The sequence below is a fragment of the Trachurus japonicus genome, chromosome 6 (assembly GCF_045865225.1).
Source record: "Trachurus japonicus isolate A0001 chromosome 6, Traja_1.0".
Taxonomy (NCBI): Eukaryota; Metazoa; Chordata; class Actinopteri; order Carangiformes; family Carangidae; genus Trachurus; species Trachurus japonicus.
The window spans coordinates 16,631,424-16,649,416 of record NC_140912.1 but is presented as its reverse complement, the minus strand read 5'-3'; the positions used below and the strand labels follow the sequence as shown (position 1 = coordinate 16,649,416).

Sequence of the window (17,993 nt, the reverse complement as noted above, 5' to 3'; positions counted from 1 at the left end):
TGAAGTCAACCAATCAGATAAGCGTCAGCCAGTGTTGTGACTGGTGACGGTGATGTGAGTGGGCAGGTGAGAGGTAGGAGGTGGCTCGGACCGACGTGCCTCTATGTGTATCAAAGAGCTCCAGGGGCATTGGGTCCAGCCTGCTGGTGCCACACACTAGATTATACTTTCCTCTTATCCTCCTCCAATCGTCTTGTCGGAGCACAATAAGCTCACAGCATGCATTATAACATACTGTCATAATATATCCCTCCTTGACTCCGGAGCACAGTGGCTGTGGAGGGAGATAGATGAGAGCAGAATAACAAAGACCTGCATTAAGTGACATGGCGACTTGTTAGAATCATCCCGCTATGAGATGCTTGCACCAGCAGAATACTTGTGCAAGTGGGTGCATTCATTCACCGTATTATGCTTCCACCATGTGTGGAGTGGACACTGAAACAATGGCATCAATATTGCATTAAAAAGTAATAACAGGTTGGAATGGGATACAAATATTGTCATGTATTCACTCTAACACCACATTCAGCCATGTCGCCTCCCTGGAAAAGAAATGAACACATAAGGAATAAAGATAGTATGCATAATATTCCCCAACAATTGTCATTGCAGCAGAGCAATGACAGTCATGCAAGCTATTCAAAACATCTATCCAGCTGAGAGAGGTGATGAGATACAAACATAAAGAGAAAGGTACAGAAGATGAAGAAGCAAGAAAAGAAGTGGGAAAGATGCATCAGGGACACAAAATCCACAGTGGATAAAAAAAATAAAAAAAATCAGAGCAAGAACACTTCTGTAGAGAGATGAGACACTTAGCAAGAATGTGAATACCAGAGGGGATAATACAATGTGGATCTGTTTAGGAAAAAAAGAGGATAGGTGGAAATATTAGAGCAGGGTCAGACGTAACTCAGCTGTTATCCTGTTATTCCCAAAGCCAGATGGTTTAGGGGTTGTGGACAACACTGCCGAGTCAGCCAGGGTAGAGCCTTATGGCTGTGTGAAAGAAAACTAACAGTTGTCCTCCTGTATGCTGTGGTTGGTTAGAACTAGTTTTTAGACTTTGAGAAAGTTGTCCACACTTTTATTACTTCAAGACTTGACTATTGTAATGGATTATAGTCAGTCCTCACTCTCCCGCCTACAGCTGGTCCAAAATGCTGCAGCCAGACTCTTGACCGGTACACGTAAACATGACCATATAACCCCAGTCCTTGCATCGCTGCACTGGCTCCCAGTTCATTTTAGAGTTGATTTTAAGATCTTGATGTTTGTTTTTAAAGCTCTTAATGGGCTTGCCCCTTTTTATCTGACTGACCTTTTAAAGCCCTATGTCCCCTCTCGGTCCCTCAGACCAGACTCAGGGGCAGAGGGGACCGTGCGTTTTCTGTTGCTGGCCCCAAACTCTGGAACTCCCTCCCCCTCACGTGAATCGAGCCCCCAGCCTAGCTGTTTTTAAAACACGTCTTAAAACGCACTTTTACTCCTTAGCTTTTAACACAGTCTGAAATCCAAACATTTTAGCAGCTATCTTATTGTTTTGTTTGTTTTGCTGTTTTTATCTGTTGTGCTTTTTTTTTACTGAATGTTGTTTTTGTTCATTTTTTCTGTGTAAGGCACTTTGGTCAACTTGGTTGTTTTTAAATGTGCTCTATAAATAAATTGGATTGGATTGGAATGGAATGTCAGCCGATAATATCAGTGACGACACTATCATTTAGCCATGTTTGGACACAACACATTTAATCACAAAACCCTGCGTAAAAAAATTGAAGCATGGGGTTTGAAATGACTGCAGTGAATTGCATGGGAAGTCTGGGACTGAGAGTTTTTGTAGCTTGAACCAAAGCGGCAGCTAAAAATCATTAGTCTCCAACTCTGCTCCTCCAATTTGATCATTCTTTCTCTTGTGAGTCCCCCACTATATATACATTTTTAGAAGTGTAACACTAATATTGCAAAACTAACTAGTCTGTTATCATCTAGTTTTCTCCTATCTCTTATGCCAGTTTACGTTTCAGGGCTTAAACACTTTGTGTAGGCCTTATGAAAGATTATGCAAGGTCGTGGAGACCAGTTCACACAATATTATGGCACTGATCATTTTAAAACAGGACAATGACTATCTAGTCTCTCAGTCAAGGTGTAGCTGCAACTCTGAACTGACGTAGGATTGACTTGACTATTGATAAAATACTGAACTTAACATTTTGTTAGCTGGGGTTACTGGCCAGTACGGATGTGCATCTCTCAGTAAATAAAAACCAGCATGTATTCAGGCAAGTCATAGTGCTTTATAATTGAACATTTCTGAAAGAAAGGGTGATGCATGACAAAGCTAATAATAATAAAGCTGCAGTCATTGTTCATAGGCTTATATTTGCACTGCTTGGCCAAGTGTGACTGTCTGGCAAAAGCCGGCGTGGCATACTCCTTTAGTACTGAAAATGTATGTATGTCATAGTAAAATTAAGGGAATAATGTAAATTAGATTTCTAAGCAGAATCAATAATTGCACTAAAGTCTTATCTGCACTAGTCCTAATTGGTGAGGATAAAGGGAATGTAAATGTAAGGTGTGCATTTGAGAGCAAAACAACTATCCAGAATCCTTACAACATGGAAACATTGTTGTTCAATAAATCTTAATAATTTGTCATGATTCTTGCACCACAGTGAGGTGTTAGGAAAGTGCCTGTCCTCTCTTGTCCTCTTCCTGCCTCTCGTTTACTCTCTTCTCACACACATTCTCCTCTCTTGATCCTGTCCCACTCCTGCTGCCCCAACTCTCCTAACAGCAAACTGATTGTAAGGTGTTTTAGTGGACCCTGGGACCCCTAAGCTCTCAAAGCCTGAAGCATTGACAAGTCAATTGTGAGGTGGGTGTGTTTGTGTGTGTGTGTGTTTCTAGGGACTTGACATTCAGAGAAGCAGAATACCATCTCTCCACAGTTTAGCCTCTGTGAAATCTACTGCTACCAGTGTAAATCTCTAAAACAAAAACGTGCAGGTGCTGACAAAGAGATCAGACAACACAGGCTGTAGTGCTGTATGTGTGCACGTGTTCATCTGCACGTCCAATATGGATAACAAAAACTTTTAGAAAACTTAGAATATTCTATTTAAGGCTTCAGAGAAGTATCTGATGGCTCAGCTCATCTGGAGTGTTTGCTTTAAGAGTAAATACCAAATACAAAAATGTATTGGCTGTGAAAGGCTCACTTGCCTGATACAGTAAAGAATTAGAAACTTATGCTGCCCCCCAAGCTATATGCCTGTTGCTTTTTATGAATATTCGCAGTCACATTTGCTCGTAAAATTGGCATTAAACGATCCAATGTATTATCCATAAGCATGGAGAATCCCAGCACATTAATTCCTCATCCTGAAGTCATGCATTTTCCAACCGTCCCTCGAGGATTCCAACCCGGTACAATGGCAATCTTTCACACTGTTATCACACATACAATGTACTGTAAACTCTCATCAATTGCTAAAATAACGTGATGATTCAGAGAAGCCTGTACAGTCATAAAGTCATTGTTGTTGAGCTGAAGTAGCAAAATTTTTCTGCTCTGGTTGCTGGGCTTTGATTACTGCAGCCTCTGGTACAACTCTGGATAATTAAACACACACTCACACACACACATACAAATGGCAACTGGGTCAGACACTGCCCTACATTGTTTTTTCAGACACAGGAAGAGCAAATGAGAGCAAAACAGAAAGAGAGGCGGAGAGACAATACAAGAAGGAGAGAGACAGATGTTGTGCTACCATCACTCTGGAACTAGAGAAAGTAATGAGCTGGCCCGTAGTGTGTATCTCAGTGGGAGTCTGTGTTAAACTACAGTCTAATTACACATCATTACTGAGGTAAAGACAGAAGTGGTCCAGTCCAGACGGCAAGGCAGAATGAGGCATGGAAACACCAATAGTAATGCACCAAAACAACCCACTGCTCTGTAGCCTATACGCTAACACCCAAGTGGCCAATTCAGTCCTGTTTCAGCCTGGCTCAGATACTAAAAAGTGGTTTGATATTAAGTGTAGTGTTTTTGGATCAAGCTCTGATCAGCCCAGTACCTTCTGTCTCTTTGTGCAATTCAGCTTGTTGGCGATCTGACTCTGAAATACCCTTGCACAACCAACATATGGAAGGAACTCAAAAATCCCACAAGATATGGCTTCTAACTTTAGAGAAAGCCTTTATCTCGTTCTTGTTATAATTCACATTTGAAATGTTGCTCTAGAAAATCTAATGTTGTGCAGACTGTGAAGTCTCCTGAGTGATCACTGAAACACTAAATATTTAGGATCATGATTAGACACAATAACCAGTTACAGTTTGACAAATTTGCATAATCACTGTTTTTCTCTCCATCAGTTTGATCAGTGTAAACCAAAGGAATGTACTCGATGAACTTGTAAACTGGTTTATTTTCATTTCTCTCTGCTCATTCAGTTCATGTTCAAACACTCAAAAAACTCTTTTTTTTATTCCAGTTATATTTTACCCATGATTAGTTACATCCCTCTTTGTATCTAAGCGGACAGCATTAAACCTAAAAGATTAATTTGGACACAATCATGTATATTTAGTGCTTGTTAGTTCTAATGGATATTTGTTAGGCAGGAGAGATTAGCTTGTGTTTTTTTCCTGGACTGGAGCAGTAATGAAGAAGGACTACAGTATATGCCAGATGATCCAGACCATCCTCTGCCGGGGATTTAAAGGGAGCACCCTCAACAACCTCCTTTACCTCTAATTGAAATTGAAAACAGCAACTACTCAAAGAAGAAGAATGGGCATGGAAATATAAAGATAGTGATGTTAAAAGGTCAGCATAGCAAACAAAAAGTGTGCTGCCAGCTTCCTACATATTGTGCAGTTTGAATGGATAGAGGCCCGGAAGTTTTTTTTTTTTCAGCAGTCTAATGAAAAACAAACATGTTTGGACTTCATGCTACAACCTACAGATGACATGGAGATTGGATTTACAGTTGACTCATAAGTTTTGGATTTGAATATGTGTTTCTGTAGTAACTTGTTTGAGTGCAACTGCACTACTTTCTCATATTAATTAAACTTCAGTCACATAGACTGGGGGAAAATATAAGAAATGCTCAATAGTTACAAAGATTCTGGTGGTGAAGATAATAAAACAATAGATAAAATAAAGTGTCTCACAGGGAGTGGTGAAAATGAATCTCACAATTTAAGTCTACAGTGCCATTCCTGTCAGTTGTGTCTTCAGAAAAAGAGATAGAGTAGATTAAAAATATTTTTTTTTTAAAGTATCTGTGGTTAAATGCATTAATCATTGACCCTATAATGTAATTAAAAGTGCAGCCTCATCAAATCTTTCAACTAAAATCTGCCACTCTTATTCTCATTGAGAACATTTTAAAAGAACATATCATGTTGATTTTCCATCTCTGACTCAAGCGCTTGAATGGCTACATCTCAAATGTATGTGGCTTTAACTCTGTAGAGAGACTCTGAGGTTTTCCGGTGAAGAATGTAACTTTTGTCCTTTTGCATAGAGGAACAGGAACAGGTGAGGCCACTGTAACTCCTCAACAACTTCGTAGAGGAGCTGTCACGGCGCCCGGTGGCCACAGTCATCCAGCGGTGACAAACTGCTGATTATGTTAGCCAACATTAATCACCGCCTGGAGTCGGGCAGCCTGAAAAAAGCTGAAATATTGTCTACCCTTAAACGTAGGGCCCATCTTCCGCCAAGATGACCACCCGTGTATGAATGAAACGACCTGCCCACCCCGCTCTCACACCTCCAAGCGCGCACCTACTGTGCAGCCTACACACCGCGAGTGGCTCATTAGATCCAACACTTGTCTCTGAACGACGTGCACTTGAAACAAGAAGTCTGTAAATCACAACATTTACTGTTTTGAAATACTGTAGGATTATGAGGGCTGTACTCACATGAGCTGTGTCGGAAACTGCGATGCCAAAAACGTGTCTTGCCATAACAGGACCAGAAACACCCAGGCTCGTAGCCTGCAGGTATCCATTGTAAAAAAAAAAAAAAAAAAAAAAAAAGAAAGAGAGAGAGGGAGAGAGAGAGGGGGGAAATTCCCCGACGCGCGTCAACACCAAATGTGCTCCGCTCCCCTTCGCCGCCGATGAATGGGAGCGGTGTGCAGGAGCAGCGACGTGAGCGGCAGACTGTCGCTCCCTCACAGATTAACGAACCCTGACACCTCTAATCTGATCACCAGGCAATCCAGCGCTCTAACAGGTACTGGGGCTGGGTATTTCAGTCCCTCTCCCTCCCTCCCTCTCTCTCTCTCTCTCTCTCCCTCTCTCTCTCTCTTTCTCTCTCTCTCTCTCCCTCCCTCTCTCTCTCTCCCCATCTCTCTCTCCTCTCCTCACTAGTGAAAAACACATGCTTCTCAGATCTTTTCATGTTGAGACTCATTACTGTCCTAATTAACCCTTTGCAATTTAGACTAGCCATATATTTTGCATATTATCAGCGCATATCACTGTTTTCTGTGATTTCAGTTGAAGCAGTGGTATTTGCTTTGGTCTATAAAAAAATGTAGCATGTATTTCCCTCCCCTCAGGTGTAAGGGATTCCATATTGGGGGCAACATTTTTTTATTAACCTCCCCCTAAAAAAAACACTTGCTTAAAGCATGGTCTGACTACAGGTACCACAAGCGCACACACGCTGAATACAGATGCAGCTCTTGCTCTTTAAAATGCCCTACAACCTTGCAGTGCCTACAACCTGGAGGGATGGGATAATTTACTAGCTTTGATAGCACAGTCTTTGCCAGTCGCCCTGGTAGCATGAGTGGCAGCAAGCAAGAGAAACTGTCCCACACGGGAATCACTGTCACACTGACAGATGTATTGATTTCACACACGTGTGAGACAAACTATAGTAAAAGCCCAATAAATCGCAGTGCCATCAATCATACCTGTTTTATAAGATTGAGTTTGGGTATATGGCTGTGCATCCCAACATGAATGTATAAATTACACAATATAAAGATAATGAAGCTCCTGCAGCACTGCAGGATGTAAAATCACTGTTATCATTTTAAATTAGGAGCATCAACACTTTGACTGAATAACAAAGCAAGACCATAAAAATGTAGTGTGTGTGTGTGTGTGTGTGTGTGTGTGTGTGTGTGTGTGTGTGTGTGTGTGTGTGTGTGTAATTCAGGCCTGGAGGGAGGGCAGGGCAGCACAAGCAGGATGCTTGGGGATTTGGTTATCAATCGTTGCTTGGCAACCACACACCATCTCTCGTGTCCTCTCACCCTCCCCTCATCACCCCCACCCCCCCTCTCTCTCTCTTTCTCTCCCTCTCTCTTTGTCTCTCCCCCTCCCCTCACTGTACTGCACTGTTGCTCTTCCCCCTCGTTTTTTCCTCCTCTGTTCTCATCCCCTCCCTCCCGGTCACGTCACCCTGTCCACAGTCTTTCTCACTACACCTTTCTCACACTCATTTCCCCCAGCAGATGAACAGATGCACCTGCTGATGGGATGAAGAAAAGTAAGTGAATGTTGAGAACTAGAGAGATGGGGAAGTGGAGGAACATAATAGCAAAGAGCACTGTGGAGAGGACGGAGAGGAGGAGGTCTCCCTTGCAGACCTCCTCATTCAATAGTTTTTTTTTCATTAATTGGGAACATCTTGCACTACATCCTGAAAAGGGAGAGGTGTCAGACTAATAGCTGCACTACTTCTTCTGTCCTCACATTCTTATACCAGTAGACTCCACGAAAAAGATGTTAAGTATAAGAGCAGAGTAAAACTTGTGGCATCTGTCAGACAACTTATCTTTTCCTACAGTTAGTCTTGACTACTACTTCTGGACGTGGACATCCTTGGTAACTTTGTTAATGTAATAACATGTAAAAGCACCATTAGTTGATGACCGTCTATTCTGTACAGTTCTATTTGGAGATACAGTATTTGATATTAGATACTGCCACCTGGAGGAAATGCAGTAAAATCACAAGCATGATGCTTAAAACCCGTCTCTTTATTACTCTAAATGGGAACTGTCTTTTACATAGTATACATTAGGCCTATGTCCTGTTCTTTTTCACATGCACATATGAAGAGTGCATGTATCATAACAATATTGTAATCCACAAACTTAGAAACACAATCAAAATATTGATGTCCATGTCCATATTCATGCAAATATATGTTGTACATTGACACATACCTATTCATACCGGTACTCCAATCCGAAATTATTATACAGCACCTGTGAGGCTCTAAAACATCACCCACATTAGTCTTGATTAAAATCCCTTGTTGGCATCACCCACTATAACACTAAACTGTGTTTATTTGTTGATTAGATACACTCTATTAAGCTAATATAAACATCGGTAGAAAGATTTAGATTAGATTGTTCATAATAATTGTATATTCCTGTGCATTTATTAAAGTATGATGGATCGTTTACCTCTTATTATAAAGAATGTAATAATAAAGCAAAATTAAAGATATCTAATAAGTGATAGGAGAAAATTAGGAAGCATTCCTTTTTGTCATCAGCATAACAGATAATATACCCGGTGGGAGCAGAATTTAAATTAAATTAGATCCAAAGTATTGAGCTCTCAGTGCCCCCAGAAAGCATATAAACAGGGGATCAGTCTCTGGTGACTAATGAATCAAATTCACTTACATCACTGCTGAATTATGTTTCTGTCTGTCCTCTAGATGTATAATAGTTGGTTGCTTTGTTGTGAAATTGTAGCACTACATAACACTAGCAAACTCCAAACCATAAAGTACTTTTGAAATATTAGCGTGTTGCATGTCATGACAGTTAAGTGGAGCAATTTATCGGTAACTAATCAATCTGAAGTAGCTTATTATGAATAGCGTTAATTAAACCAGTTGGTAGAACCTTGTAGAACCTGTCCTATGCCTGCATTATGCTTTTAAGATGTTCAGTTGTTATTTTCACTAGAGGTTTAATGAAGTAGTGTATTTTATGCTATGACAAGCACAAAGATCACAATTGTTACAAAAATTACAAGAAAAGTTAGTTTTTTTAGCTATATAAGAACACTAATGTTAATAGTTATTTAAAAAGGATTTACACATATTTTATTTGCCTTTTGCTCATCTCTTTTTAAATTTGATCCATTAGGCTACTCATTTGTTGAATCAGGATTGCTATTTGAAATTAAAAATGATTAATTCCAACAAAGGGAACTGTTTTGTTTGACATCTCACTGTCGTTGTTATTCTGTGTAGCACAAAGTTGTAAATATAAGAGTAATTTCAGGATTTTGGAGGTCTTATATAATGAATATTCTAAAGATTTAGTAGTAAATCTGTTAGTCTTATATCATCTACTCATTTGTAGAACTAGGAAAGTCATTACAGTCAAGCTGCAATGCCCCATGAACTGAGTCAGCGCTGCCTCACAGTGGCCATGTTTTCACATTGCAGCTAAATGAAGAATCAAAATACATGACCAAATCTGCTGCTGCAGGGACAGTCTGGACCTTATTTCTAGCATAAAATACGATCATTTACTCACCCAGATAACTTTGGTGACATTACGAGTCCTTCCATGAAATTAGATCCAGCCGAGAGCCGCGTATATGCATATACCTAGCTAATGCGATAGGCTACAGGGCAGCGAGTCTGGGGTTACCTGTTATCAACATCCGCGGTCTGTAGGTTGACCTACTAACCTCTGACCTGGAAGATATAATCTCTGAGCACTGCACGGCTCATTCTGATAATAATGGCGCTTATTGGCGCTTATTTCTACCAGAAAATTGGCGCTTATGTGTGAACGCGGACCACACTGCAGTCTGTAGCTACAATGTAACAATTTTACTGCCAGGTGCTGACCAAATAACCGAACTAGCGGTGTGAAAGTGCCCTTTTTATGCTAGAAATAAGGTCCAGATTGTAAAAAACAGCAATTCCCCTTTAAAGCCACATGGCGTGTCACTGTGGCACCATCTAGTGGCAGTTTAAAGCTTTGTTGCAATACTTGCCATGCCCATCCACAATGTCTAATCTGACCAAGATCTATTATCATGACAAATAAAATCAAGCAACTCTGCATGTTTAATATAGCTCTTCTTAATATTTATTCTTTAGACTCAGGGGAAACAGCTGATTTTTTTTTACAGCACAATTTGCATAATATCTCAACACATCCTGTGTACAACCACAAAACCATAACATTAGATTCTTTGTTTTTACACTGAGTGAAAAACAAGACAATTTTACAAGCATATTTCTTTACAGTCAGCATACAGATAAATCTATACATACTCTGTCTCTTTTTAAACATAATCTGTAGGCAAAATATACTGACAAACCATCATCAAAACATGCAACATCCAAAACATAAAGTCTCAGACAACTAGTGAAGTTGAATAGATTTTTTTTTCCCTTTGTGTTGTTTCAGCCGTTTTACAGGACGTGGTTGCACAAATAGTCATTGGTTGACAGCACATATTATGATTACACAGTCAACTCCCCTTATACAACTATAGACACGCATTGCTGTACAGTTATTAAGTCTTTTGTGATTTTTTTTCCGACACTCACATGCTCAAACTTCAGACAATATAAACATTCAATCTTTGTAGAAAATAAACACTTTATGTACACATGTCAAAGGACTTGAGTCACATTCACACCCCTCAGAACAACAACAAATGGATGGTTTCACAATTACAGGCAACAGCTGATTTGAACAAACAGTATTTAGTTTGAGGGAAAGTCTAATGAAACACGAGGGGCTAAACAGTCATGACTGAGCATTGAGGGAATATGTCTTTTTTTACACCAACTCTTCAGTGGACTATAAGCATGATGTAGTACGGGTGATTTCTCCCCAGATTGTGCATTGTGTTTAGGAACCCCAACATGTCTGCATGTTTTTCTTTTGCCACATAGATACAAAATGCACACAACAATATTTTCTGCCACCATGAGTCAGTTCTTTTCAGTGCAGAAACACAAAACACATAGTCTTGCATGTCATAAGAGATCAAATGAGACAAGAAAATAAATAATAATGTAATAATAAAGTGCACAAGCTCCATGTGGATGTTAACGGCTGTTAACATCAATATATATTAAAATCAGTAAAAAAAAAAAAATCATGTTATATATTATATTTAATATTTTCTCTAAGTGATGTACAAATTAAAGTCATTTTTCTAGAAGACCATATGTTCACAGATATAACATTTAATTCCAAAAACCAAATGCATTCAAACACATCTATGTTGCATAGAAGTACTCTAAAAGAATCAATGGGTTTGAAAAAATAAAATAAAACAAATCAGGGTTGGCACAGCAAACTTATTATCTTAAAAAAATCTGCCATGTTCCCTTCCTTATTATATCCTCTTTTCATTTTTTTTTATTCAAGTGACATCTTGGTCAAAGTGTATTTGTTGTTTCCTCTGTTATATTTATTTCTAAAAAAAAATTGCATCAGCCCTGTGATATGCCTAAATACACTGACAAAAAGTCACTTGATGGTACTTTTTTTTGTCATTCTGTAGATATGGTGGCAAAACATTTTGAATACATGGGTCACCGGCTCAAACAATAGTACTGAGACTTGGCCCCATATTTTCTTCTAAACCTAAACATGACTGAACCCCAGTGGGCCTGAGTGAGTGTTTTGGTCACAGGCAGTGAAAGAGGCTGGTTCACTGTGTTGCAATGGAGTCACTGACACAAAACAGAATAGGGAGTTTTACAGCACAGCCAGACAGAGGAACCATGACATGTGACTGGACAAAAGAACATTATTTTCTTAATTTTATTTTTAGTGGAAACTCGGACCATAGGGCTTCACTAATACACAGAAAGCAGAGCTGCCATACTGAAGCGATGACAGTTGCAGATCTATGTATGGTTTTGACACAAGTAGTCCATTCTGACAGCGTAATGACATGATGGGCTTCGAAGGAAGAAAAAACCAGCATACTCTTGAGCAACTACAACAACCTTTAAAGTAAAATGTTGCACACGTGACACAGATGCGATAAACTCTTGTCATCCTCTGCAGTTGGTTTGTAACATTCAACACACAGCATATGCTTTGAGCATCAGAGCACAATATGCTGTTCATTTTATTGTAATTCTAACCTGCCCTACAACAGCATACCCGCAAAATACCAATATGTCACTGGATGTTGACCTTGACCTTTATTTTGATCCATCACAGCCCTGTTGAATATCTAGTGGTGTGTCGGTGTGACCAAAAGACCAAAGGAGCCATTTTTCAACAAGATCCTTGAGCTCACATAGGTCCATATTCACGTAACAGTTATTAAGACTGCCCTACACCATAGGCTAAAGTAGCCTACTGGATTGTCAGTGCGCCAGCCACAGCCTCAGTCTAACACAGATCATAAGTGTAAATCTTATTATACATAATCTAATGACAAGAGAACAACTCTTATACAGTATATGTATTTAGATATATTCTGAATCTGATATCACTGTATACTACATAAACATCACACTGTGCAATGTGATTCTCTGATATGTTTTGTTATCTGCATGTGTGATATCTACATCTGAAGTGCTGTACATGTTTATCTTCATCCCATGGCAAAAGTCAGCTGTCTGACTGAGTTCTACATAAAGGCTTTGTTATGTATTTTTTTTCTTCTTTATTGACTATCATACAAACATTACGCATTCCTTCATCATCAAATGTTTAAGACAACTGATGCCGATACGCATCACAACCATCATTCAGGCGTTACAATGATGACTGTCACATGACATAAAACACAATGCTAATTGATGGTTGTGTGATCAAAGTGAAATTCAGCTTTATTTTAGCTCATATTTCCTCCTTTGATAGATATGTTAGCTCAGTTGGACACCAAAACAACAATGTCTCCTGTGGATCATGGTACTATGGTAAGAAAGACATCACTGCTCTCAAAGCCTTACGGCTGCTGAGTGAGTGTCAGTGCCTCCTGTAGCATTTGGAAGGTTTCCATCCCACAAAGTCCACAACCAACAGGAACAGGACATGGTAAGAGGTGGACGTGTGTTGGCAGTGTTGGACTGATACGTCTGTTATGGTATTAGCATATTATTTCCTCAGTTTTCTTAGTTATAAACTGAGGAAGTGAATTCAATGGATATTTTTATTTGCCCTCCTTGAACATATATTTTTTTTTACCTCGTCCATTTCAGTCAAGTTGAATCTCTGTACTGATACAGTCTGGTTTCACCTTTCGTTGATCTCCCGCTACTTTCTTTTTTGGTGTGGTACTGTATTCAGGGGTTGGTCTGGGTGGAGCTCACAAACAGCTTGTGCCAACTGACCACTCTTTTCCTCATGTCAACTTTATCCAACCAGATGTAGGCCTCCCCTATCAGGGTCTTCTTCATGAACTTCCCTCCATTAGACACCAAGAAAAGCTGGAAAGACAGTGGAGAGAGAACACATTTATCATTGTTCTTCTCTGTTGCTATCTGAGCATTAGCAAGTGCGCCCATCCCATCTCGAAAAGTGCACCAGTAAAAGCATGTTATCCGGCATTAATAATGCAAAGACCACTGGGCGAGCAGATAGCAAAGTCTGGTCTATTGATCAATATACCAATCTAGAGGGGGAAAAAAACAACTTTAACCTTTAAATCATGATGAAATATAGATTTATTTGTGTTAGCCTTTATTTCAAATTCAACTATGGATACATTTATATTCCTTATGCATTTACATTTAACACTGACTAAGCAAGAAATTGTAAAATGTTTAAGTATTTATTCATCTGCAGTTGTCCATCTAAAATTATCTTTTTACAGACACTACCAGTCACATTTAGAGATTCATATCCTCCTCCAGCCCACAGGAGGTGGTTCGGTCTCCCAGCTGCTACATCAGGCAGCAGACCAGTTTATAAATCTCCCCTTAATGAGGTTTAAGGCTTGTTTTGTCAGACATTACAAGCCCCCAGCTTTAATTAACTGCAATGAGCCATTTAAGATATTTAGGGTTGTTTCTCTCAACCATGAAGCAAGAATTATTTATTTCCTACGATTATTAGGTTAATAAGTATATTTTAACTCCAGAAAAAAAATTAACTATGATGGAGCAGGGTGACAAATCGTGTGGGACGGTTCATAGTACATCCATAGTATCAGGTGTGTTGTACCTGTATCGCGTGTCCAGTTGGGTTTAGAGGGAATCTGAAGGTCTCATTGAAAGATGGCTCCCTGTCATGTCGACAAACTCTTGTCTTCTTCTTGATGATCCTCTTTTGAGTGGCAACATTCACCACATACAGCTTTACATATAGATCTGAAGGCAAATTAGAGAGAAGATAAATATGAATATACAAAATAATATATGATTAAATATGACTTGGAACATGAAAACAAAATACTTGACTTGCAGACCTGGTAGGTGGTCTGGGCTCTTGAACTTGTAAGTAATGTTTCTGCATTGGAGGATCTCTAAGACCAGTTGGTCTCCTTCAGTCTTCACCTCCTTCTTGAGAGCGACCTTGATCTCCCCCATCACTTGTGTCTTGCCAGCTAAAAGCGACAATGAAAGAGAGACGAGGGTCAGTGCATGTAAGCGGCTGTAGGCAGATTCCTGCAGTTGTACAGAAAAGCATTTACTCCTGGTGTCACTCAAGCCGATTTTAATTATTTAACAATGATGCATCACTTAACCTGGCCTCACAGCAGAATGAAACCAGGTCAGAGAACATCCTGTCAGCTTCTATTGGATCTCATCATGATCTTATTGTAAGTTGAAGGGTTTTACTAAAACATTGGTAGGTTAAAATGTGTTAAATGCCTCATCAGGAACCATGGAGCCCTGACCCCCATCTGTATTACAGCTCCCAAGCTGCAGCCTATGTCCTTGGGCTCTTTGTTACAAATTGAAACTAGAGATGGAAGCAAGGCATCATGACACCTGAGATACATGAAACGTAGATATAGTTATGACAGCGGGTAGTATAGAGTGACACTTCTCTTCTGCTATTCCAAACCAAGTCATTATGTTGGGTAAATGTTGCTTATTGATAATAAGCACTAAAAAATCATCATATGACATCACAATTAAATAATGTCACTATTCAAAATCCAATATAGAACATTTGAATAAGTGGCTGAGTAAATATAAAATAAGTTGTCATTACACAACATACCCAGCAGGTGGAGACTTACAACCAAGTAAGACAAATGTTTTTTCTGTCATAGCCTTAGGATTTTAACTGTAAACAGAGGACATTACTGGAACTTGCCTTCATTTTCTGGGGTCCCTAGTTGGTTTTTGTCAGTGCCATTAGGGATAGTCTTACCACTGTAACAAAAAAAAACAACAACAAGACAATATATGAGCACTACTTTTACAAGACATTACTTCTTTGCTAGAAAATCAACCAAATTGTCTTACATTCGTGGCACTTGGAAAATGGCACTGTCCACTCCAGTACCAACACTCTCCTCCCCATCCAGACCTCCGTAGGCATCTCCCACAAGACTCGGGGCTGACAACACCACTGAACCCGAGACATCAGCCAGTCGGTGGCCTGGTCCTGAAGGTAGTAAAGGCAAGCATGCAAGTGAGGAAATGTCTGTCTGTCTGTCTGTCTGTCTATATCTATCTATCTATCTATAAGATAGGACATTATTGTGCACAAACTCAGAGCACCTCCACAGTGTCTGCCACACATACTACATGCGTGTCCAACAGAGCAGAGAAACACTTCACACCCAGTTATCACTCATTGCCAGCGACACTGTCTGTCACACATAACTTTGACTAAGCATCACATAACAGCCTATCAAGGGAGGAACTGATCAGCATAGATGACAGTTTGTCCTTGAATTCAGCAGTGTGTGTGTGTGTGTGTGTGTGTGTGTGACCTCGTTTTGACACAGCAAATCCCTTTACTTGTAATAAATGAAGGTCACCAAGTTTAATTCACACATGAATATGAATTAAGTGTGAGACAATGTCGACAGTTTTTTATGGACTCGCAATAATTATTTGTTCTTGGCTCTTGGCTGCTGTGGAGTTCAGCTTATATTGTATGGTATGAAGGTATGAAAGAGTGAGATTAGCTCAGGGAATATGCAAGTGTTTCTGTCTAGACTACTTTTTGGCCTTTGTGGTCACAGTGTCCAATGTCCATCTGCTTTACAGTAAAACAATGACTAATAGTGGTTAGATTTGAAAAACAACCAGTGACTCAAAGGCAATAGCTAGGGATTTGGTTGCTATAAAAGAAAAAGACGCACACTCACATATGCACACATACATTCACAGCCTTAAATACTGTACATGGATATCAAGAAGTAAGAGATTACTGGATTACTGTAATTTGTTACTTCAGTTATTTACACATTTGATTATATTGAGTTAATTTTTTCTCACTTATTTACGTTTTAGTTTTTAGATTGAGTGCATTAGGTTAATAACGAATAGGATTAGTAATATTTATTACATTTTTCCTATGTTGTCTCACCTTCCCTCGACACTTCAGTTCCTCTCATGGTTAGCTGACCGCTTTACTCTCATTGGCCGGTGAGTGCAGAGTGAACCTCCTGTTGACTTTTGAACCTCTTGGTGTTTCTGTGTTTCCTGGTTTGACTGGTTCAGTCTCACATTTGAGTCCCCTTTGTTTTAAGTGGTAGGAATGGGAGAGGAGCGGGTAGGGAGGGGAGACTGTGTGCCATAGGTGTGTGTGTCTGTGTGTGTATTTTTGAAACTTTTCTAAGGGTTCATTCATATGGCACACGCATGCACACACACAGACAGACTGAGGCATCACAAAGTCCTCAGTGGCCGGGGAGCAGTAGCCAGGGAAGCTGCAACTGCATGCTGAAATAGTTCTTACGCTGGGCTGACTTATCTTAGAAAGGGAGATACCACACTGCAATTTTTCGATTTGAGGACATCACACTAAAGACTGCCCACTGGTTAAATCATTTTAATATGGTGCAAGGCAAGTAAGGGATTGCCATCCCTGCATGGTTTCTATATTGGGTTTGGAGGTCTCCACACATGGGGTCTGTAGAAACCATATGCTTGGGACTGGCACATGCATACTCCATGTGGAAACAGAGGTGTCAGGGGCTCTAATTTTGTAGCCAATTAGGTTTTTATTCTTTAGTTTAGTTATAAATGATTCAGCTCTGCTGTGTTAATATCTCACAGTTATACATAAACTTTATGTCCTACATAAGATGCACATAGGTAGCAAAAATGTTATAATGATCAAAATGTAAAAAAAAAAAAAAAACACATTTGGTATATTTAGGGCACCAGATGTGCCATATTTATAAATATTTAATTTTAAGATTTAAAAAAAAGTTTTACAGAAAGTTAGGTTTTGATATATATTACCTCGTTCAATTGCATTTTTCATATGACTTGGACTTTGTCTAGTAATTATATGTTTAAGAATGATCAGACCTGGAGGAGGCTGAAATAAACTAGGGTTGTTGACTAAATCAAAGCAATTTGTGGTCAGAGAGAAACGACAGACGAGGAAGCAGTAGGCTTAGGTAAAATGTTAAGGAGGTGATCTCACAGAAGTTAAGGTTTTCATCAAACGGCCTCAACAAAAATTGCATGCGCAGGAAAAAAAGGAAGCATGTCATAGGAATTGTATCATGGGTAGGGGCAGCATTTACTTGGTTGCAGGCGGGACTGTTGGACGGCAGCCTCGGCGGCAGCAATGGCTATCCCAGCATCCTCAAGGTGAGCCTGAGTGACGCTGCTCTTGCTTTGGCTTCGGGAGGGGCCATGGGAGCGTAGTTGGCCATCAGAGGAAGACTTGGAGCTACCTGGGCTGCTGTGTGACTTTTCCAAAGGCAGCATCTGCATGTCTGCAGGAAGACAACATGGATGTTTACAACTACTTAGGAGACATGAGCAAACTGTAGATGAAATGAAGAGCCACGCTATGTTAGGTGCACTTCATATTTTCTGCTCCATAGAAGCC

At 39.7% G+C, this 17,993-nt stretch overlaps 2 protein-coding genes across 8 annotated transcripts in view; both read right to left on the bottom strand.

The window, feature by feature from the left end:
- The window catches only part of LOC146985926 (voltage-dependent calcium channel subunit alpha-2/delta-1), a 58,041-nt gene extending 51,666 nt beyond the window's left edge, over window positions 1–6,375 (bottom strand). For 3 of the 5 annotated variants that reach the window (XM_085779381.1, XM_085779382.1, XM_085779386.1), the window contains exon 1: window positions 5,956–6,266. In XM_085779381.1, coding sequence (XP_085635507.1) covers window positions 5,956–6,044 — 89 coding nt within the window. In that variant the 5' untranslated portion in view covers window positions 6,045–6,266. Of the gene's footprint in view, window positions 1–5,955 lie in introns of all 5 variants that reach the window. The other 2 variants (XM_085779384.1, XM_085779383.1) reach the window with 2 other exon arrangements.
- Window positions 6,376–10,103: 3,728 nt separating this feature from the next.
- pclob (piccolo presynaptic cytomatrix protein b) overlaps window positions 10,104–17,993 on the bottom strand; it is a 54,892-nt gene continuing 47,002 nt past the window's right edge. For all 3 annotated transcript variants that reach the window (XM_085779379.1, XM_085779378.1, XM_085779380.1), the window contains exons 31-36: window positions 17,683–17,877; window positions 15,437–15,578; window positions 15,285–15,343; window positions 14,428–14,565; window positions 14,184–14,329; window positions 10,104–13,447 (exon numbers count right to left, since the gene is read on the bottom strand). In XM_085779379.1, coding sequence (XP_085635505.1) covers window positions 13,304–13,447; window positions 14,184–14,329; window positions 14,428–14,565; window positions 15,285–15,343; window positions 15,437–15,578; window positions 17,683–17,877 — 824 coding nt within the window. In that variant the 3' untranslated portion in view covers window positions 10,104–13,303. The remainder of the gene's footprint in view (window positions 13,448–14,183; window positions 14,330–14,427; window positions 14,566–15,284; window positions 15,344–15,436; window positions 15,579–17,682; window positions 17,878–17,993) is intronic.